General features: G+C 40.7%; 1 protein-coding gene across 1 annotated transcript in view; it reads right to left on the bottom strand.

Moving 5' to 3' along the window:
- The window catches only part of HAPLN1 (hyaluronan and proteoglycan link protein 1), a 38,983-nt gene extending 22,101 nt beyond the window's left edge, over positions 1 to 16,882 (bottom strand). The window contains exons 1-3 of the mRNA XM_056513922.1: positions 16,805 to 16,882; positions 16,064 to 16,189; positions 3,957 to 4,328 (exon numbers count right to left, since the gene is read on the bottom strand). Coding sequence (XP_056369897.1) covers positions 3,957 to 4,328; positions 16,064 to 16,163 — 472 coding nt within the window. The 5' untranslated portion in view covers positions 16,164 to 16,189; positions 16,805 to 16,882. The remainder of the gene's footprint in view (positions 1 to 3,956; positions 4,329 to 16,063; positions 16,190 to 16,804) is intronic.
- Between the last annotated feature and the right edge of the window lie 6,169 nt (positions 16,883 to 23,051).

Here is a 23,051-nt window from a genome sequence, read left to right as displayed (position 1 = left end):
TGAACAGATCCTGAAGGTGGTGGTTGTGGAGAGCTGAAAAATTCCAGTTCTGAGCTTCAGATGGTGCTCAGCACATCCTCTCTGGTCTAGGGAAAAAATGCTGTGGTTCTGAATTTAATAAAACGAAGAAAACGCATCGCAAAAATGCAAGGTATGCAACAAATTCAGACTCATCTAACTGATCTAACTTCAGTGTTTTTTTCAATACATGGCTAAAAGAGCCCAGTAATCATGAATGGTTTATTTAATCACAATGCCAAGAGGCCTTTAAGGCTAGTAAGAATGAAATGCTACCACAGTGGGAGAATAAAAAAAGGTCCATTGAGGTGAAGGACAGCTTTGATATTGATGGACTGCCATGGGTTCTGTGCAGGGAGCTCACACATGAGCTGCTTTGCACTGCTCTTGGGCATTCCTGGGTGCACATGGCTTTGTCCTGCTGACAATTAACATCCTTGAGGCCACCACCTCAGGACACCAGGCTACTGATGCAAATCATTCCCACTGAGAGATTAACCTGATTATTTGCACCAGACTGCAGGCTTTTGTATTAGAATTTGATATATTTTATTTTTTGTCTGAATATTTTGGTGGTTTTTTTTGGTTTTGGTTTTTTTTTTGGATTTTTTTGGTTTTTTTTTTTTTGTTTGTTTTGTTTTGTTTTGTTTTGTTTTGTTTTGTTTTTTGGTTTGGTTTGGTTTGGTTTTTGTTTTTTTTTTCCCCTGATCTGTTCTGCTTTGCTCAAATACATGAAATGGCAATTTATGCCAGAACTACATAAAGCTTCAGGAGTGTTGAAAATATAAGCACAGGGCCATGCAAACAGAGGAATCTATTCTATCAGCTATGTATATCCACTGTAATAATGCTATATTTTAATACTTATCTTTTTATTAGGAGACTTCAGTGTACCATATACCCAGAATTACTGGATTTAGCCAACACAAACAGGGCTGACACCAACACTCTTACCACTCTTATCTTACTTGAAAGGTAACATTTTACCATGAGGTTTTGCAAAGAAAATGTTCCTGCCAGTTTAAGAAACACCACTCCACAATGTCAGAAATGAACAGCCTTACACTTGTCCCATGTGTGACAAAAATCACTGGAAAAACATTGTTCCTTATGTTAGCCAGACACTGGTTAAAATATATAAACTTTCCTTTGAGCACAGATTGGAACATACCTGGCTGAAGAAATATGATTCCTCCTCTACTTATGGATTTCCTTATTTTGGAGGAGGAACCCTGACCTTGTATCCAAGACTGGTGCTTATATTACAAAACAGTAAGAGTAAAAAAAGGTAGAAAATCTCCCTTTTTAAAAACAAATCTCCCTTGTGGTGTTGCATACATTAAAGAAATTATTCCTCATTGCTTTCTCACAGCAGTTTTAATCCAATAATGAATTTCAGGTAAGGATTTCTGCATTGCACAAACATTTATACCAAACTTTCTCTGCTTCCATGTCCATCAGCATCTCCCCTTCCCAGGCACAGCAGCAAGCACTCATAGCACAATTCCTCTGTTTTTGACAGCAGAGAAACAATGAAATGCAGAGGAAGCAGGAGCCTGGGCAGGTGAGGAGAGCCTTGTTTCACTCAGGTAAAGCTGAGCCTGCCAAGAGGAATTCTCCTTTTGGGGGCTGAGCAGCCCCTGCAGAGCCTGACCCATTGGAGGGGAGCAAGAACACAGCAGAGAATAATAAAGTTTTCTCCTCCAGCTTATTTCTGTCTTCACTCATAACTGCTTTAGAGAACTTAAGCGCAACATGTAAATGTCTGTTTATCTCACAAGTTTGAAAAGAACAGAGTACATTCTTGTTAAAGATGAATTATGTGGGGTGGAGCAACATAAAAGCACTGCCCTGCTGGCATGGAAACTGGGCAGGGTTTTTCTGCAATCCAAAATGGGAAGTTCCTGTGGCCCCCAGCCAGGAATGGAAGAATGGATGTAAAGAAGTAAACTAAGTCCATTTTGACTATTTGGTTCCAAGAACCACTCAAACATTCTTATTGTGCAGGGAAGCTGTATCCTTTTCCTTTTCCTTTTCCTTTTCCTTTTCCTTTTCCTTTTCCTTTTCCTTTTCCTTTTCCTTTTCCTTTTCCTTTTCCTTTTCCTTTTCCTTTTCCTTTTCCTTTTCCTTTTTTCCTTCTCCTTCTCCTTCTCCTTCTCCTTCTCCTTCTCCTTCTCCTTCTCCTTCTCCTTCTCCTTCTCCTTCTCCTTCTCCTTCTCCTTCTCCTTCTCCTTCTCCTTCTCCTTCTCCTTCTTTCTCCTTCTCCTTCCCCACTTTCCCTCTTCCTCTTTTTCTCTTGTTTTTCTTTTCCCCCCTTTCTACATTTTCCCCTTTTCCTCTTTTCCTCTTTTTCTCTTTTGCTTTTTTTTTTTTCCTCTCCCTCTCTCAGGATCCCTCTGGCATACACTTGCTGCTAAGTGCAAGAGTATGTGATCTGTCTTCATGAAACTTTTAGTTTACCTCTGTGGAGTGCTGTGGGGGAAAATAAAAGGGCCAAACACTCTTTTACATGCACTGAAACTCATAAAATGTATCTGAATTGCATAGGAAGTGAGGAAAGCTGAAATTTTGTCCTCTTTAAACCTGTTTCATTACTTTTTCACTTTACTGTTTTCAAGAATAATGCTGAAGAAACCTACTAAGCACTACATGTAGGAGTTGTCCTGGCAGTTAATATAAAGAACTAATTTATCTAATTTTAAGGCTGGAAAAATGTAAACCCACTGTCTCTAGATAACTACAGCAACATTTTTTATCTTCTAAAAGATTTGTATTTGCCTGATAATCTAAAATATCCCAAAGTTTTGTCAAATTACCACTGGGGAGGGGAAATTTTGACATCATTTCAGCTAGGTAAAAAGCAGTGGCTTCTGCAGAATGACAGGAGCAAATTAAAAACATCTGGAGCTCTTGATACTCTGTTTGCTCATCCTTTCTTGGCTCCTCTCACACCAGGTCTGGCTGGAATTTGGACACGCCGTGGGCTAGCATAAGTTATAGTAGCCCTAATGTTCTTCTAATTTATGATTGTTATGGGCTGCCAGGCCAAGAGTCCCCAGAGCACAACAAATTCTGCCTCCTCAGCTTGCTGTTATCACTGATAACACAAAATCCCTGATAATTCAATATCACAGACAGCGCCAGCGGTAACGCGACGTCTGATAACTCAATACCAGCAGCACCAGGAATGGGGAAAAAAAAAACCAAAACAAAAAAAAGGCAGGAATTTCCTAACACCAGGCCAACCTGACTGAAGGGGTGGCTCAGGTGTCACCTGCTGTGGTGGTTCTTTGGACCTCCAGGTGCTCTATAGGCACCAAACTCTGGAGCTCTTGGGCTCCTACTTTGTTGGGTAATCTTAAATAAGCAAATCAGCAAATAATTAAAAGGTTATTTATTACAAAGCACATCTTATTACAAAGCACATCAGCCTCAACAGGCAAACAGACAAGCAATGGCAAAAAGCAATGGCAAAGGAGCTGGCAATAAGTGAATGGCTAGAAGCCAGAGTGGCTAAAAGCTGGATGGGTAAAAAGCAAGTGGCTAAAAGCAGCAATGGCTAGAAGCAACAACTCTCTCAATATAGGATTTTTCCAACAAGCTAAGACACAAGCTCAGACCACCACTCCTTAACCTATTCGAATTCTGGTTTCTTAGCACACCAGGTTACGTATAGAACTACGCGTAGAATCCATCTTATTCTATCTGTGAAATGTCAGCAATATTCTTACTATAGCTCTATTATGTCTAAGCACAGCTGTGGGCCTGGAGCCTGTACTGAAGATATCAGTGTGTTTCAACCTTCACTTGAGTCCTCACTGGTACTGCGGCATTTGAAACCTTTCACTCACTAAAAGCATCAGAACCTGCTCCAAAACTTACCCAACCCCTTCACCCCGATTTCCCTGGAGAACTCAGAGACACCCCGACTCACTGACCTTCCAGGTTGAGGGCCACCACCGCCGTGTCGTCCTCCAGCCCCTCGATCACCTCGCACTTGTAGCGGCCGTAGTCCTCCAGCCTGAGGCCGCTGATGACCAGCGAGGCGTCGTTCTCGCTGCTCTCCCGCAGCCAAACCCTGCCCTGGTAGCTGCCGTAGCTCTTCCTGTGGTGCCCCATGGCCACGAACACGTCCACCTCCTTGAGGTAGTCGTAGGTGAGCTTGGTCCACTTGACGCGGGTCCTGTGCGCTCCCGAGCCGGCGGCGGACGTGTGCTCGTGGTAGAATTTGCAGGGCAGGGTCACGTTGCCGCCGCGGTGGGAGAAGATTTTGGCTTGCTCTGCTACCACCAGGAGACGGGGCCCATTTTCTGTAGGATCCAAGGAGGAAAAAGTGAAAAGAAACCCCCAAAAACCACGTCCCCACCTCCCCGAGAATTGTTTTCGCGTTGGCGAACGCATTTTACAAAGTGGATGTGGTCGCCACCCTCGTTTTGTTATAAATTATAACAAATATAAGTTATAAATTATTATTTGCTCAGCTGAAAGCATCTCAGAGACCATCCTATATTCATGAAGAGAGGGTCGTGTAAACAGGTTTACAGAGTTGTGCTGCTGATTTACCACACATAAAAGGCTCCAAAGCACATCCCATATTTTCCTTGTTCAGGGGCTGTCTGTCAAAGCTTTATTTTTTATTTTCATAATTAGATTTTTCTGGAGGGATTTGGCTTATTCAGGCAGCAGCACACAAAGCTCCTCACAGTCTGGGATGCAGAGAATCCTTCTTACAAAGCATAAAAACCATTAATGTATCAAACAGCATTATTTATACTGGCAGGGAAAGTGCCAGCAGAATTCTAAAATAGACATTTTAGGCATTTGTATTTGTATTTTATTCTAACTTTTGAGTATAAGTTCCTCTTCTGACCAGATTAAGGAAATCCAGTTGATCTTCAAATGTAAAATCTGATCCTCTGCTGTCCACTCTTTTCATCAACTCAATGTGCATTTTCCTCATCTTTTTTTTTTTTTTTCCTGATCTCCTTAAACCTTGTCACTATTTTATCTTTTATATTTTGATCTCACTTTTCATGCAAACCTGGATGTGGCTGTCTGCCTCCTCCTCTCCCCAGGTTTCCTGCTTTCCTACCCTCCAGTAGGTCACCACAGCAAATGTTGCCCTGTAAAATAATTTTGCTTAGGACAGCCAGCTGGGGCAGGTGCTCACTCCCAGCCCTGGGTCTCTGGGGTTTTTTCAGGCTGTGCTGCCTTGGGAAAACCCTGGAAAATGCAGATTTCATGTGCTAGTCAGCAGACGTACCCAAAAATGAGAATTTTTCCTCCTTTCAGTATCTCTTGCCTCTCTCCTCGTGCAAAGTTTGCAAAACTGATTGAGCAAGCTCAGCTCTCCTGCTGGGTTTGCAGTCCTGGACCACTGAGACAGTGACCAAAACCCCCCAAAATCTCACTGGGAAAGCACCACCGACCTCACTGTGGAGAGGAGAAAGTGGAGAAACACTTTGCAATCCCCTGTGCTTGTTCAACAAGTCACTCTGGCTGCCTAGAAATGTGATTTCTCACCCTGGGACTCAGCCTGGCTCTCCCCAAATCCAGCAGGATAAACTCCCAAAAAAGAGAGGATGCTGAGAGGATGGCCCTGTGAAGGCTGGCAGCAATTTTCTGGGTTGGTTTCTGATGGAAAAATGTCATCAGGCAGGGAGATGTGGGTGGACTGGGATGGATGAGGGATGACAAGGTTTGGGTGATGAGTTTGGGTGATGGAGTGTCCATCCCACTCCTCCAGCTGTCTGTCCACAGCACTGCAGCAATCTGTGGAGTGTCCAGAGCATGAGGGGCGTGCAGGGAGAACTTTGGATCACTGTCTCCAGACAGTCCCAGCCTTCTGAGCGCTGGTGACAGGTCTGTGGTTAAATGAAATACCTGCCTAAAATGCAGGCTCAGCTGGATTTCCCTCTCTGACACTGCTGCACCAAGCTGCACCCAGGGAATGCAGCATTTTGTGCTCCTGCAAACACCTCTGAGGGTGGTAATGGCAAAGACAAACTTGCTGAGTGCAAATGTGCACCTGCTTGAGGAAAACAAAAACACAGTTCTCTGCTGGGAGGTGCTCTGTGCAGAGCATTGCTGCTCCCTGCACAGGTCAGGGCTCAGGCTTCCCCAAGAACGAGAAAATTTGGGAGCTGCAAGGATGAGAGACCTTCCTGCCTGCAGAGCAGGTCACCTACAGCCCCTTTTGGATGATGTTTTTCTCACTGCCCTCTCAGGGATGCTGCAATAATCCATCTTCTCTCCAAGGAGAGCATCCAAGGAGAGAGGTGATCTGAGGCAAGGCACCATGGAAAACCTCACCAGCACTTTCCACAGCAGGAGGAGGAGGAGGAGGAGGAAGAAAGTGAAGGCAGCCAGCACAGCTTGTCTGCAAATTTTCCTGTTTCCTTTGGGGACAAAGACGTTCCACAGTCCTCTGTCCACCTTGGGAGGAGAAATGTTGTGCTTTGGGGTGGTGATTACCAAGAAATCTGAGTCAGAGCTCAGCTGTGCTGGGTCTTTAGCACTGGAACAACCAAGTTAATAAATATTAGCAGAAGGGCCTGGGGCAGGAGGGAGGCTCTGACTCAGGCTGTTAATGCTCACTCTTTCTAACAACTGTGCCCTGCCAGCAATCCTGGAGGCTTGCCCAGAGTGCTGTCACCTCTGACTCCAGCATCCTAATTTGGGGATGTTCCACCTCCCCTGGCCCTCTGAGCCACCACCTGAGTCTCAGGAGCTGTAAAGAGCAGAGGGGATGGCAACCTGGGAAAGGAAAGGTTTCTCTCATCCTGGGATATCTCCTTTGCTCATGGATGCTCCAAGGGAGGTGTGACACTTAAAATGTGCCTCCACCCCCAAGTTTGGTAAAAGCCAGCTCTTTCTTTTTTTTTTACAGAAAATGGGATGATGTGCCCTTCTCACTGGAAAGAAAGTGAGGCAGAAAATTACATTGGTGCTGCTGCTTCTCCTGGATCTGGGAGGGGAGGGAGGATCTCTGGCTCTCGAGGAAAAGCAGAGATCAGGCACAATTTGGGCTAGAAAACAGGAAGGCAGCAGGGACTTGGGATTAAAAATGACATGACAGGGGTTTGGCAAGAGGCCTAGAGGTCTTTATTATCCAGTAGCCAGTGAGAGCCAGGGCTAAATCTACCTGAACTGCACGTTTTTGGAAGTGGGGTAAAATGAATGGTCTTGCTCTTCCTGAAGCTGACAAATTTAAAAAACCCCAAACCCACAAAGAACTGAACACAGAGCAAACCAGAAACCCTTCATTTAAAATGCATAATTGTCTCTGGTTTTACTGTTGTGAAACTCAGCTCAAATGAGCAATGCATTCTCCTTCCTGGGTTATCTTAGTGAAACAAGGACTGGTCTGTTTGTGAAACAGAGATGGGAGATGGAGGAAACACTGATTTGAGGGGTGGTATCTCCCTGGCTGCTCCCCTCATGGGCATTCTGACAAGACTAATACTCCTAAATAAAATTAATTTTGTCTCTGAATGGCCAGGAACGTCTGAAAGGAAAATGATGGGTGTCACTTGAGGAGGATCACACTCCTTCCCCAGAACTGCTTCCTTCAGAAACACCACCAGAGACATTGTGAGGTGAGCAGCCAGACAACTCTGTACCCTCTGAAACCCCTGGATTAAAGAGGGTTTAACTCTCATTAAGGAGCTGCCTTTACAAACAGTACAGCCTGGATCTTTGCTGGGGACAAGGCAGGACCCAGGGGTCACTCCTGGGACAGTGACTTGGTCTCAGCTCCAAGGGCAGAACTGGGATGAGGAAGATCTCCCAGGTGAGGCTTTTCACCCTTCCAGGCACATTTTGCATGGTCAGCCCAGCTGCTAGCACAGAGCCAGGCCACACTGGTGACTAATTTGCAATATTCTTTCCACTCCTGCTTCCCCTGCACAGGTTCTGACAGACTGTGGCCTTTTGTTAATCCCCCTGGTGCAGTCAGATGGATGCCAAAGGCAGCACAGTGCAGGCTGGCTGGAACTGGGTTTGTCCAGGCTGGAGATGTCCAGATGTGCAGGACAGCAAATGACCCTGGGAGCTGCTCTCCCCAAGATGCAGGGGAAATGAAAAACTCACTCAAATGAAAACTCACTCAAAATGTCGATTTTTGGGCTGGCTTTGCTGTTTCTCAGCAGGGCTAAACCTGGTGTGAAGTGCAGAAAAGATGTTTAAATGATAAGGCACAGGCTGAGCACCAGTTCTGTTCCTCCTCCTCCTCCTCCCCTCTGCCTGAAGGCTGCACATGGTCATTGCTTTGTCCATTTCTTACCTTGGTGTTGGTCAGTGTGATGCCCATTTCATGGACAGTAAGGTGGACTTGCTCTATTGGAGCTCTCACTTCAGTCTCACCAGATGCCTTATTGGTTTAACTCCAAATTTTACTGCTGGACACGTTTTAAACTTTGATTGTCTTTTTAGTTGTGGCTGATTGTTGGGTTGTGCTGTGTTATTTTGGGTGTAATTTATTATTATTATTATTTCTATTACTATTACTATTATTATTATTATTATCATTATCATTATCATTATTACTATAATATATAAAATATATTATATATTATATATTATATATTATATATTATATATTATATATTATATATTATATATTATATATTATATATTATATATTATATATTATATATTTATTATATATTATATATTATATATTATATATTATATATTATATATTATATTATATATTATATATTATATATTATATATTATATATTATATATTATATATTATATTATATATTATATATTATATATTATATATTATATATTATATATTATATATTATATATTATATATTATATATTATATATTATATATTATATATTATATATTATATATTATATATTATATATTATTGTTATTATTACTATTACTATTATTATTATTATTACTATTATTATTACTATTATTGTAGAGTTTTTGGTTTGGTTGGGGCTTTTTTTGGGTTTTTTTTGTTTTTTGGGGTTTTGTGTGTGTGTGTGTGTGTGAGAAATTTATTTTTTTTTTTTTTTTTTTTTTTTTTTTTTTTTTTTTTTTTTTTTTGTGTATGTGTGTGGTTTTTAATTATACTTTTCCTGAGGGGTTTTTCTCCTGTTTTCCTTTTTTTTATTTTTTTATTTTTCTCCCTTAACTGGGTTGTGCACACCAGAATGATGGCAAGCCAGGTTTGGAGGGCCAAGAACACAGTGTGGGGCAGAGAGGATGAGTCACACCACAGTCCCTGGCAAACAGCTTTATCTGCTTCGTCCACCAGCAGTATCCACAGTCTTATGCTGAGCTGGCCACAAAAATTGATTATTCCAGCATTTTCATGGAGTGCCTTGAAAAGTGGCAGTGGAGGAAAAAATGTGCATTTTTGCAGACAGGAAAAACCAAAATCATAAACAGGGGATGATATCACAGAAGTGTTTTGCCAGAAAAATTCATATATATTCCCTAAAAGTTCCATGCTATTAAGAAGTTCCTAGCTTAAAATATCCTGTGCTATTCTGCTTTAAATAAACTCAGAGTTGTTTCTGGCTTTCCTGTGGTGTTACCAGGGACTTGAGCTCATGCTAAAATATTCTCATTCTTCCCACAGCAGTGGCAAGTTATTATCTTCAATTGTTTTTTCTTTTTTTATTTTTTGTAATCTAAAATGTTTACTTAAAATTCATTAGTATTTTCTGTGACAACAGTGGTTCCCTTTTGCTGTAATATGTAGAGAAGTGCATTATTGATATACTAATATATAGGTGTATCACTCAAAGAATACTGAGGAAAAACATGAAGGGGAATTACACTTTTTTGCACACAGGGCACATTTTTCTATATGTATTTTAGCTAATTACCTTTTCACTTTTGCTTTAGGAAAAAAAAAAATCCTAAAATATGTGTCATCTGTAAGACTGGTAAAAGATGTTCTTTTTTTGGCTCAAGCCACTATTGCAGTTTTGCTGTGTCATGAGAAAGAAAAGGCAAGGATCCAACTCCTGTCTTCCTGGACAGACAGGATAGAACAGCCCCAACACATTCCTCTTAAATTTTGATATAAAATTGGTAAGAGAAATGCTAGATAAATCTTAGTTAGAAGCTTCAGTCTCCAAATAATAGTACAGCTAAAAATACCTGGTTTATATATGGCAGAGAAGAAAATCTGTCTTGGCAACAAAGACATGAAATAAAACATTTTTCAGCTGATTTCATCTCCTCAACTTGAGCAACACTTTGAGGGGATTGCTAAAGAGGACATATTAACTCAGGTTTATGTTTCCAGGAGACCTGGGACCACATAAAACCATCAGGGAAATAACAAACTTCATCTCTTCTAAATTACTGCCTTAAATAACTTCTAAGTGTGTTTTGCTTGGGTGTAGATAAATTTCATGGAGATCAGGTGTCACAGAACAGAGCAGAAATCAAGGCAATTGATTTCTGCTCTCTGCACTCCTTCCTCACAGAAATAAATCCTCATGGGTGGCACCAGGACTGCTTGACAAAACCAAAATACCACAATATTATTTCTAATATCACAAATATTACAAACTGCAAAGGAGCCCTTCCAGTCCCTTGAGTTCCATTTATAAATATGGAATTCCACTGATGCAACCAGCAAAGGCAAATTAATTATTTTAAATTTGCGCTCGGCGCGAATCCTCGTGTTTCTGTAACAACATTTATTTTTTTCATAACCCAAATATCCTGGCACCTATCACTGCAGGGCAAGCAGTGCAGGATGCCTTCAGCAAGAGCACACTCCAACAGGAGGTGGAATTTCTGCTCCCTGCTGACTTTTCTGTCCCCTGCTGTTGCAACTGGCCACGACCTGAAGAGGAAAGCAGGCTGTGTGGAAATCAAAGAAAAAAATCAAAGAAAAATCAAAAAAAATCAAAGAAAAAGCTCAATTGCAACAAGAGACAGCAAAGTGCATCATCAAAATTGTCCTGAATGGAAAAACAAAAAGGCAAGGAAAAAAAAAAAAACAAAACCAAAAAAAACAACACCCCCAGACATAAAGCAGAAAGCATAAAGGCAAGAAAATGGAAAGAAATGTCATTGTCGTGGGAAATGGAAAAATGCAGAAAGGTGAGAAGAAGGAAAGAAGTAAAAAATAAAGTGGAAAAGCATGAAGATAACCAAGATTATCTTGAGCAGATAAGAATTGGTGTAAGAGGTGAGATGAGCAGTGAATTTAATTTCTTATCATGTTTTTGGTCCAGGAACTGTTTGGATTCTTGCTCTCTGTTGGTGCTGACTTGATTTGAAGGAAAAGAAATGGTTTGTAAATAAAACTCACTATTCTAGAGAATAAGTTGGTCAAAGACATCCTCTGCTTTTCTTATTGATAATTGATTTAAATTATTTGTGCTTAGGGTTTTGTTGTTTGTTTGTTTCAATTGGGCAGCACTAAAATGTTTTCTGTTCATTCCATGTTGAAATATTTTTTTGATATGCATAAATAAATCTGTGCAGAGATCTTGGTAGGCAAAGGGGTGCAAACTTGCACCTCAAACACAGAAAAATGCTGCATAACATTAATATCTCACATTCAGAGGAAAGCTAAAATGTTAAATTTGGGCCTTCATAAACCAAACTTTATGTTCCCTTCGCTGCCTTTTCTCGTTTTTCTACAACCTGAACAAATTGTTAAAGGCTCTGTCTGCCCTTGGGTAATTAACAGAGCAGCTACACCCAGGGGAGTGCCTTTTCTCTGAGGGATGCTCTGTCTTTTTTTGGGTAATTGGTCGGAGAGCAGCACCACAAGCAGGTCAGAGAGATGGACAAAGCGAACACTGGAAGGAATCATCTTCCCTCATGGGTCAGAGAGACTCTGCAGATCCTCAGGAAAAGAAAAAATCTGAATCTTTAATTGCATTGGTTTGCTGGGGCAATATGCTGTTTTCTTGTGGGTATTGTGGGGACACTTCAGACTCAGTTTTACACTCACCAGATTATTTAGTTTATGGCTGTGGCTTTTTCTGAAGAGTGAAACTGGTGTCTCCCTGAGGCACACAGGGTTTTCCTGGGGTGTGTGGCAAGGGGACAACACATCTTGTTTAAATTCAGTTGTGTCTTTTAATTTTATTTTTTTTTTTTTTAATCCTAAATACAGTTCTCTCTCTCTCTCTCTCTCTTTTTTTTTTTTTTTTTTTTTTTTTAATCCCCAAAAGTGAGACTAGAATGACAAACTGCAAGGGCAAAGGGGACAGGGTCAAGCAGCCTGACCAAAACCATGAAATCCACCACAGGCTTCAGCTAAGAAAATAGAAAAAGAAAATAGAGCCACAGAAGACATAAAATGCAGCTTCAAAAGTTTTATAAATTTTGTGCGTGGATACTGGAATAAAACCAAAGAGAAAGAAAATATATTAAAAAAGCAACTGAGACAGAGGAAATAAACTGAAAATACTGTGAAAATTAGGCAGGTAAAACTGTGATGCAGATGAAAAATTGAGCTGAAACTAACTATATTAACCAACAAGGAAAGAACCAGGAGCTAGAACTGACACTGTCAGCAGGAACAGGGCTGTTGGTGAAAACAGCAAATGATTTTCAGAGAAAAACTGAAATATTTAAAAGGGAAAATAGGCATAGAACTATGGCTACTGCATTGTTAGATAATGGGAAAGTGTCTAGTAAAAATAAAGAAAACTCTCTTTTCCAGAATGTGGGCATTTGAAAGCAAAGCATAATTGAGGATAATAGCAATTTATGAAATACTGTTTGTTCTGGTTGGCAAACATTGAGTTTGAGAGAGATGTCAGGAGATTTTACACTGATGGAGGGGCAGAAAATTGGGGTACCCAAACCTGGTGTAACCTCACCTGTCACTTTAGGACAGCACCAGGTGTTTCTGGACAGCAGCAAAATAACAAATTCATGTGAAGAAAGCAATTTAACCATTAGCCAGTTAATTAGTCTGAGCTCAGCATCAAACAGGACTCTAGAACAAGTTTTGAAGGAAAGTTGTTGAACAACAGGAAAAATAAAGTCAGCACTGGAAAGAGTGATAAGATGAAGCAGATGTTTGCCAAAGAAAATCAGAATAATCTGATATCAGGTATATAACAAAAACAAATGTATAAGGCTGAGGAATGTGATTATCATTTGCTTGGAGCTTAGGGAATTGAGTGATATGGAAGAAAATATATGAAAAAGGTCAATGAACTGCCTTCTTTCTCTAATACTTCTTTAATATTTCCACCAGTTTTACCTTATAAAGTAATTGTGACTGTTGGATAAATAAAATTTTCATGTGGCTTATTGAGCAGCACTGAAGGGAGGAGGGTGGGTATTTAAAATACTTGAAGAAAGAAGGGTGGAAAAAGTAGGATAACATTTAATGCTGAATGCAAAACCCATTTTTTTGAGGTTTAGTATGAAGAATTATTGATATAAAGCTTGATATTATTGATATTATTGATATTATTGATATTATTGATATTATTGATATTATTGATATAAAGCTGTCAATTTCAATTGGCAGTGAGGGGGACTGACTGCTAAACACTGTCTATCACCACAGACTATTGATCAGCACAGCAGCACAGCTGGGAACAGCAAATTAGATCCAAGGTCTGAAGAACAAAATCATTGTTAAGAGGGAAACAGAAATACTAAGGCCAAATGAGGATATTATCTGGAATAAAGTCCTGTCTGCAGGAGTAAGAATTCAGATGAGAACCAGTGTAAGGATGAGTTCCTGATATTATCAGGCTGCAGCATGCAATTAGTGCAGTGATCAGGAGGTGATACACTCAGGGAAGGACTTGAAAAAGTACACTCAAATGACAGCTGTGGGGATATGGTGTTATCTTATTGATGCTCTAAAGAGAGCCTCAAAGAAGAAAAAATATTGTTGGAAGCCAAGGAACAACAGCTGGAGAAGAATAAGAAAAATAAGAGAATATAATGAAATGAAATGAAATGAAATGAAATGAAATGAAATGAAATGAAATGAAAAAAATAAAATAAAATAAAATAAAATAAAATAAAATAAAATAAAATAAAATAAAATAAATAAAATAAAATAAAATAAAATAAAATAAAATAAAATAAAATAAAATAAAATAAAATAAAATAAATGTGGAGAATTAGGAGGGTGTTTTCCATACCAGAAAAGTGGGGTGCAGCAAGAAGAACTGAAACCTGGCTTTTTAACAAATTAAAGTCAGCCTGCAGGAGATTACAGGATGTAGAGTTGGGAATATGACACAGTTTCCTTCTCTGCCTCAGGAAATCCTTTCACCTCTGTGTGAGTGGTTAAACACACAAAGTTCACACACCTTTTGTAATTCCAAGGCATTCCCAGCCATGCAACCCTGGCAGAGTTCAGCCCCACATCTCCTGGATTTCAGCTGTGCAGAGGGATGCTGGATTTGTTAATGTGATAGAAAATCACACCTGAACACCTTCCACAGTGTTCCCTGATCTCCACCCCACCTCCAGCTGCAGATTTTTAAATGTTTTTATGCAGCACTGGGCAGGGAGAGATCCCAGCCCTGGTGGGATTCCACAATGCAGAGAGGAATGGCAAAAATCAGGAGCAAAAGTGCCACGTCCCAAGCAGCTTCAGTGTCTTTGATTTGTGTTCTGCCTGTGAAATTCAGAGCCTGAACCAGCTAGAGCTCAAATTTAAATCTTTATCCAGCTCCCCTTCAAGGAATAAACTCTTGAGGTACAGGTGAGTTTGCATGGGGAGGGAGAAGGTTTCACCTTGAAACTTTTATTAGGTTTGAGTTATTTGGGTTAGCAACTGACATGTATGACTCATGAATTGCACTAAAGCCCTGACTATCACCCTGATTTAATTTCCCAAAAAGGTAAAGCTCAGAGACAAAAAGCTGCATTACACAGGGAAAGGCAAAATATATGTTTATGAGACATGGGTGTCAGATTTGAGATTTGCCCTGGGGAACAAGTGCTCATCCCGTCAGAGCAATCTTCATTTTGACATAACACATCCTATTTGACCTTCATCCTGTGAGTCTCCTCAGAGGGAGAGCAGCTGTCTGTTACTCCTTCCCTGACCTTGAAAATCCCTGTTTTAATAGGTGCAGGGTGCCTTTAACTCCTGTGCCTCTCCTGTGAACTCCTGAATGTTCAGCCCTTCCTGGTACCCTGCTCTGGCTTGGAAATTCATATTCACACAAACTGAAAGAACACAATCTTCTGGCTGTTTGACAGAAAGAAATCAAAAATTAAAAAGAAGGAGGGAGATAAAGAGAGAAGGGACAGTAATTCTGCATTTCTTAATTTGGCAAAAATTAATTTTAGCCAGGCTTGTGGAAGGCAGGAGGGAAAGCAGGAAAATCCCTGGTCGTTCTGCCTGCCCTTACTGCATAAACCCCCTGATTCTTCTCATGCAGGATAACCCTCAACGACTGAAAAAACAGCTGCATTGTGCTGCAGGCTCAAATCCTGCCACAGCTACAATCTCTGGACTCAAACACAAACCAAACAGGATCATGCAGAAGGCCAGGATAATATTTAGTGTGAATTAAAGATATGAGGAAAGGCACGTTTCTTTCAGGGTAAGTTACTTTTTTGGGTGTTTTTTTTTTTTTTTTCCTGGTTTACATTGCCCAATTGTGATCTCTGATGTGCTGAGCCTTTTTAAATAAACCACAGCAGTAAATTTCTGTGCTGTGCAGAACTGTGTATGGCAGACCTCTTAAAATGAAATCTCTTCTACAATAAACTGAACTATTCCAACCCACTGCAGTTGTTTATTACTTTAGGATGCATGCTTTTTCTCTTTGTCTTAAATCATGCTGTACTTTACTCACTAACCTTTGCAAGGTTGTGACTAAGTGCTATTAAATAGTGAAACTTTCTTTTTTTTTTTTTTTTTACTTTTCTTACGATAAATAACAATGCATCAGAACCAGAAAAGAAAACATTTAGTCACCAGTAATGCAAGTATTTTAAAAACAGTGTGACAGCATTAAAAAAAATAAATTAAGGATCATTAAGCACATTATCCTGTTTCCCTCTGCAATATGAAGATATTGGTATTTTCTCACTTATTTCCTTACCTTGAATGTGAACAATTCTTTCATGCTCCAGACTGGAGTTGCCAGGGTGAGGTTCAGCCCAACAGGCAGAGATCAGCACCAGAAAAAGCAGACTCTTCATCTTTACAGCCAAAAGAATCTTCTTCACTGTAAGGACATCACATACGAAGAGGATTGTGAAATTTTGGAAACCTTTTGCAGTGTTGCACTGCACAACTTGTAAGAGCAGTGATCTTATGAGACTTTTTTTTTTAATGTATTGAACCCATTCAGCTGACAGAAGCTGCAACAGCTGCTAATTTTTTAGACATGAATATTGGACTATTTTAATGTGGACTTTAACTAGGTGAAACTGGCAGTCCATATTTAACCCTGCCTATGCAGAAATGCAACAAGAAATATTAGTGCACAGACAAATATTCCTAAGCCAAACTCCTTGCAAGACCACACACAAGTAGTACCTGTGTTTCAAAAGAGGTTCTGGTGCACTTTTGATTTTCCAGACCTGCTCTAGATCTGGTCTGCAAATTCAATTAAAACTATCAAAGCTCTGTGGCTGTATCTATATCCCCTGCATGATGCAATCTGCTGGTGATAGGTTTTCAAGATTAAAACTATCTTCTTGTAGGCTTTGGCATTTCAATCAAGCCTGCAGCTTAACTTATCAGTCAGGGTGGCGAATTTGCTGGAGCCAAGCAGTAAAGATGACAAAACACTTATTAGGCTGACTGGGAAGATCAGTTTTACTTCAGACCCACTTACCATTTTAAAAACACACAATGCAAATGTTTGAGGCCATGCTCAGAGTGGGTCAGGGTGGGGAGAGCTGCCACTGCAGCTGCCCTGATGGGTTTTTCATTCATCCCCACCTCGAATGCTGACGCACTGGCTGAGAGTGCCAGGGAGGGTCTGCAGTCAGCACAGCCCAGGGCTGCAGGGGAAATCTCTGCCAGCCTCTGAGAGCTAATTAGGCAAATGAGGACCTGAAATAGAAAGGGAGGCGTAAAATACAGGAGGGTTCGGGCTGCTCTCGCTGTTTTGTGGCTGTGGTTTTTATGAATATGATCCCTTGAAATAAAAGGTGGATATTTCCCAACTTTGCCTTTACATGATTGTAGAATTCCCCCCCCCCCGGGTCATCAAATAGTGGTGGCATTAATAATATGATTTTTTCCTCACATGCTGAAAGATAATTCTTTCTTCCTTTTTTTTTAAATTTGTTTTTCTCTATCAAAGCTAGAAACACATAAAATTTGCAGAGCACTCAGTCAAAACCAGGTGTGAGTTTTGAAAGCAGTCCCCTGCACAAAAACAGACACAAACCCTGAAGTGCTTCAAGCCCAGATCTGAGCACTGTAATAAAGTCCTGTAACCTGAACCAACCTCTGCTACAGCCTGAAATGCAGAAATGCAGTCGCCCTTTTCCCCATACCACAACATGCACGTTTACTTGCCTGCCCTTCCATTTCCTCACAGCTCGGGTGGGAGCTCAGAGCCAGCTCAGCATCCCTTCATCCTTCCTGAGGAGTGCCTAGAGGTAGCACAAGTGCTGGCTGCACTCTTTCCCAGGTGGACCAAGGCTCTGCAGCCACTCCCTCTTTTTTTCCTGGAAAGCTTGGGAGGGCTGGTGACCTCCACCTGGGAGAGCAAGGACAGATGTGGCTCCCTCTAGAGCACATCCAGCCCCAGCCTGGGCTCAGAGAGGGTCACTCCAGGGCAGCTGGGTGCTCCTTCTGCTGCTTTAAGGCTTTTAGATTTTATATTTTTCAAACCCTCTACTGCCTTAGTGTGTAACTCTAAACTCCATAAAGAGTGTTAGTTACTGTCTTCACATCTTGGTCAGACAAAACAATCCCTCTGAAACTCAAGGACACACCACACCCCCAGCCCTGAAAAGTATAAATAAAAGTGAATTTTCGGGAAGCAAACTGGGGATAAATAATTCATTACCTGAAGCTGTAATTGGACAATTAACCCCTGATATGTAAATGGACCAAACTTATAATTGTGTGAAAAAAAAACCCTCTGGGCTCTGTGAGTGAGGAAAAGCCCAAAGGGGCTCTGCAGATCAGCCTTAGCAGCTCTCTGACACCTTGATTTCACTTCTTGCCACAAATCTGTGGGGTTTTTTGGGACTAGTGATGAGAAAGAGCCACAGGGCTTTTCTTGGCACAGCATCCCCACCCACACGTGCCTCCCTTTCCCCCTTGAGTGATGGAACTCCTCCATGCAGCACCAGCCCAGTGATGATTTCCAGAACTACTACCATTTATTTTAATAACAAACTACAATTATTTAATTTCAGGATGAAGGGATGATCTTTTAGGGACATTCACCTGTTCCTGCAGGCAGGTGTGACCTTCCTCTGGGGTGAGAGCATCACTCAAGCAGGGTGAGAGGCAGCCCAGTGCTGACTTTTTTTTTTTTATGATTCACCTAAGATGGTGGAATTTTGGGTTTCTTGAAAGGCAGAGGCTTGTGCCATGAGTTGCAGCAGCTGAGGAAATGTGTGTGCCTGGAGTGAGGAACAGCCTGGTGCCACTCTGCTCCTGGGATTCCCCACGATGGGAGCGAGGGCACCGAGCCAAGGCAAAAATCCAGGCCAAAAATCTGACCCCTGGTGCTTTGTAGGTTATCCAAAAAGCAATTAGCCAGAGGAATCCACATCCTCAGCCTCTAGACAAAGCAATAGGAGCTCAGGCTCCATTTCTGCAGCAGGATCTCGGGGGAGGCATGATAGGTGTGGATGTTTTCATATTAAAATTAATAAAACCTTGGCTGGGACTCAGTAATTTTATTTATTTTTTTTTTTTTTTTGTTAGAAATTATAAAGATTACTCATACTCCAGAAATTCACACTGGTTTCCATCACTGCAGTTTATGAATCTGCTATCTACCTGGACAGGCACACAAAAAAAATCTGGGAAGCATTTTTTAAATGGGAGAACCTCAAGGCTAAAGAAGTGTTCAAGGTCACTGTACATTCAGCGTTTAAATTCTCAAGAATTGCTCAGGTACATTTTGAAGTTCTGACATTAATCACCATTTCTTTAATACTTGTGCAGCCTTAACTCATCTACTACTGGCATATCTAAAAGGCTGTGAAACACCAATTTTTGTATTTTAACACAATAATCTGAGAGTTTACAGAATGCTCTCAAGCAATTTGGCTGCAAAACTGAAAAAATCTCTCTGAAGGGCAGAGCACTGAAAAACAGCATTGCCTACCAATGTCTGTTTTGAATAGAATAACACATTTCTTATTTACTTTTGCAGCTGCTGTCTATCTGCAGAACAATCAAACATTCACTCTGTGAGCACAAGGGCCACCTACCTCAATATTCTCTTTCTGTCAGTAGTTAAAAGCCTTTAAAGTGGAAGGTTTTTTGCTGACAGGAATTATTTTTTGGTCTCATGTGAGGAGGTGATGATGTCTTACATCAAATGTTTGTTTCCCTGAGTTGGAAGACCTGTGGAACCCTGAACTGAAAATGGCACAAGAGAAACCCAAACTCCTTGGGCTTCCTAATAAAACTTTCTGCCTTTCTGTGGGGTATTCTAAATCTAATACACTGAGGCTCTGCAAGTAAAGGAATCAGCTGCAGCTAAAACAGGCAACAGAATCAATAAAATCACTCTTGAAAATTTAGATTGAAATAACCCCCAAATGTGAACTATTCACACTCATGCACAAGCCTACTGTAAAATATAAGTATAAATAATAATGTAAAATATAATGCAAAATATAAGCCTGTACATGCTTCTCTTTGTGAAGCTCAGATCTGGGAGCTGAAGTGTTAAGCAGAGAGAAATATCTATTAATGGAATAAAATATATGTATTTTCAGGGAGATGGTGCCAGCAGCAGTAATGAAAGGTCTCTCATCTTTAGGCACTTCTGGTGGGTGATAGAATAAGAAGAAGGCATCCAGGCAGCTCTCACACACTCCCATCAGCAGCTCTTCTTAGGGCTGGTAACTTGGAGCAGAACACTTCAATCCAGCTGATTAAACAGATTTCTGTCCCAAGGCTCCCAGAGATCAAATCTTATCTGTGTGTGCAAAGCCCTGGGTTTTGGCAGCTGAGACAAACCCCAGGAATGGAATTCAGCCCCAGACTGTGGGCACCTGAGCTATTTTGTCAGTGTGCAAAATGTTTGCCTCCCCCTCAGAAGCCCAGGCTGTTGTACAGTGGGTTTGTACCTGATCAATGTGGTCAGTGGGAGGGAGGTGTGTGCTTGACTGACCAGGATGCCTTTTGTCCAATTATTTCTGCTTTTTAATAACCTCATTTTTGTTTTTTAATAACCTCCATCTCCTCCAGAAACTTCCACTCTGCAAAGGCTAAAGTAAGGCATTAATTTCATGAGATCCCAGTTCACCAAACCTGATGAAAATCCACTTATTGCCATTTCTGCCCTCACAATGCCTGCTCTGGATTCTGCTTTTCACTTGTTTTGCTAAGACAACTCCTTCTCCTTGAGAAATTCCCCCAGGCTGAAGGAATCAAGGCAGGACAGATTCAGCAGACTGATCCCCAGGGCTAAATTGTTCTTCCAAAATAAAATTTGCTGCTGCCATGGCAAAGAGAAAGAACGATTGGTGGCATAGGGACTATAATATTTACATTCTCTATGAGGATGACTTAGAGGTCACATTCCAAGGCCTCCTTCTTCCTGGCACTGCAGTATTTCAGGCAAATCTCTGTGAGATTTGGGGCCATCTAAGGTGGCAGACAGTCTCTGTCTGGAGAGCAGATTGTGCCCATGGCTCTGCAGCCAGGGGCAAGAACAGCTCCGTGCAAAAGCAGCATGACACCCCAGACACACCTGGAGTCCCCTGAAGCCCAATGATTTACCAGGAGGTATGCTGATAAATTGCTTGCTGAGAGAAAGAAAATGTCTTTACTGTCTCTGAATTGCCTGCCTTGCACCAGATATGGAATTTTTTCCAGAATTTTTTCCAGAAACACAGGGTAAAAGCACTTTTGTCATTATTTGAAGGGTAGAGACAAGGTCATGTGGTCTAGAAAATTTGGTACTGTAGGTTTTAAATGAAATCAGGGATAAAGCAAAGGTGCTTTGAGATCTACCTGGAAGGAATGCTGTTCACTCAATGCCTCCATTAGTTTTATTTCTTGAGGTTTCTTGGAGTTTTCCTTGTTTTGGTGGGGTTTTTTGGTTTTTGTTTGTTTGTTTGTTTGTTTCGTTGGTTGCTTGGTTGGTTGGTTGGTTGGTTGGGTTATTTTATTTGGTTTGGGTTTTTTTGTGATAAGTGGTGGTGGTTTTTTAGGTTTTTTGTTCATTTTTTGTTGTTGTTTTTGTTTCCGTTTTGTTTTGGTTTTTTTTTTTGTTTTGTTTTTATTTTCTTTTTTGGTGTTTGGTTTGAATTTTCTAAATTTTATTTTAATAATGCTCTGAATAAACATATTTTTAGTTCAGTAATTTGGATGTTTTTGCTAGAAGTATGGCAGTGGGATGTTCTTTGATAACACAGAAAGACAAATTTGCTTTTCGTGTTATAAATTTGACATATATTTTTTGCATCCCCTTCCTTTGGAGAAAGCTTTTACTTCCATCTCCACTGATCAGTGGTCTTCAAAAAATTGAAGAGCTGTCTTTACAGACAGATTGTGTTTGTATTCTGGCATCTTCAGCAAAAACTCCTTGGGCATGCAACCATGGAGGTCAGTGGGAGTCAGTAGAAAACTTGATCTCTCCCCCTCATTTTCTGTATCTTTTGGTGATATTTGGAAAACTGAATTTTCATCAGGGGTTTTCTGCTCCCCAGGTCCTGTGCAATCACCTACAGCTTTTCTCCAAGGTGATTTCTTGGTGGTAGGAATATTTCCCTGCAAAATTTCTGCATGGCCACTTTCCTTGGGGTTTTCTGTCAGGGTTTTGGTGTTTCTATTCTGTCTGTTCTTTCCTGCATGCTTGGATTTCTTCAGGGTCAAAAATGTCTTAAATTTCTAGTGCTCTACCCCTCCCGTCAAAGGTGAATAATAGCTGGGTGCCTGCCTTTTTAAGATAATTTAAAAAAATAAATCTCATCTATCAAATAACATTAGGCAGTTTCTTACAAACTGTTGTTTTAACTTCTTTACAATATGATTATATTATTAGCTATTATCATTAAAATTGCAGTCTTTGGGATTCTGAACTGCCTTTCTGTACCTAAACTGGTTTTGCCAGATTTCATGCTTTAAACTACCAGTTCAGTCCACCCATATTTTCTAATCAGTCAGACAGAATTTTGGAGGTTTTTATGCACAGTGAAAAGGCAAATAACTTACTCAAAGCCCATTTAGATTAGTGGGCATTTTGCAATTTAATTAATTAGGATGAAATGGGGATATTTGAGTAGGAAGGCTCTAGGATTGACAATTCCCACTATCAATTTTCAGGAAACTGAGCACCAAAGCAGCATCACTCTGAATTCTCCTAGTCACAGCACCCAGGGCAACCAGAAATGGGTTTTTCTAACTTTTAGTCCCATTTCATCATTTTCTGTGGTAGTGGTTGCTCATCCCTCCCACAACCCAAGCCATGCCTGCCCCCATGGATCTCCCATGCCCTCCCAGCCTCTGAAATTGTGATGGGGCTTTGAAGCAGAAGATGAATCTACACAACCCAAACCTTCTCCAGTTCCCACCAAGTATATTCACATCCTTGTGGAAAAACTGTTATGGCACTTGGAAAAGAAAATTACAAACACCAACCAGTCTCAATCCCCCTAAAAGCACAGAGGAAATTTTCTTTTCTGTAAATGTGGCAAAAATTAATTAATTCAAAAGCGGGCAGATAAATCACATACTGATACTCTTTGTATAAATTCTGTGTCACTGCAGGCAGCTTTGGTTTCCAAACTCTTTCAGACTTTTTGGCCACTCAAACCAAGTGATCTGATCACCACTTCAGGTTCAGTCTTTTTGCTTAGGAAATATTGTAAAAGTCAGGGGAATGTCCATGTGATGATAATACTCTGAGACCTGGAAATGGGCCAGACATT

This window comes from Oenanthe melanoleuca, chromosome Z (assembly GCF_029582105.1).
Source record: "Oenanthe melanoleuca isolate GR-GAL-2019-014 chromosome Z, OMel1.0, whole genome shotgun sequence".
Lineage (NCBI taxonomy): Eukaryota > Metazoa > Chordata > Aves > Passeriformes > Muscicapidae > Oenanthe > Oenanthe melanoleuca.
The sequence above is the reverse complement of the archived record's forward strand: the minus strand, read 5'-3'. Positions and strand labels throughout refer to the sequence as shown.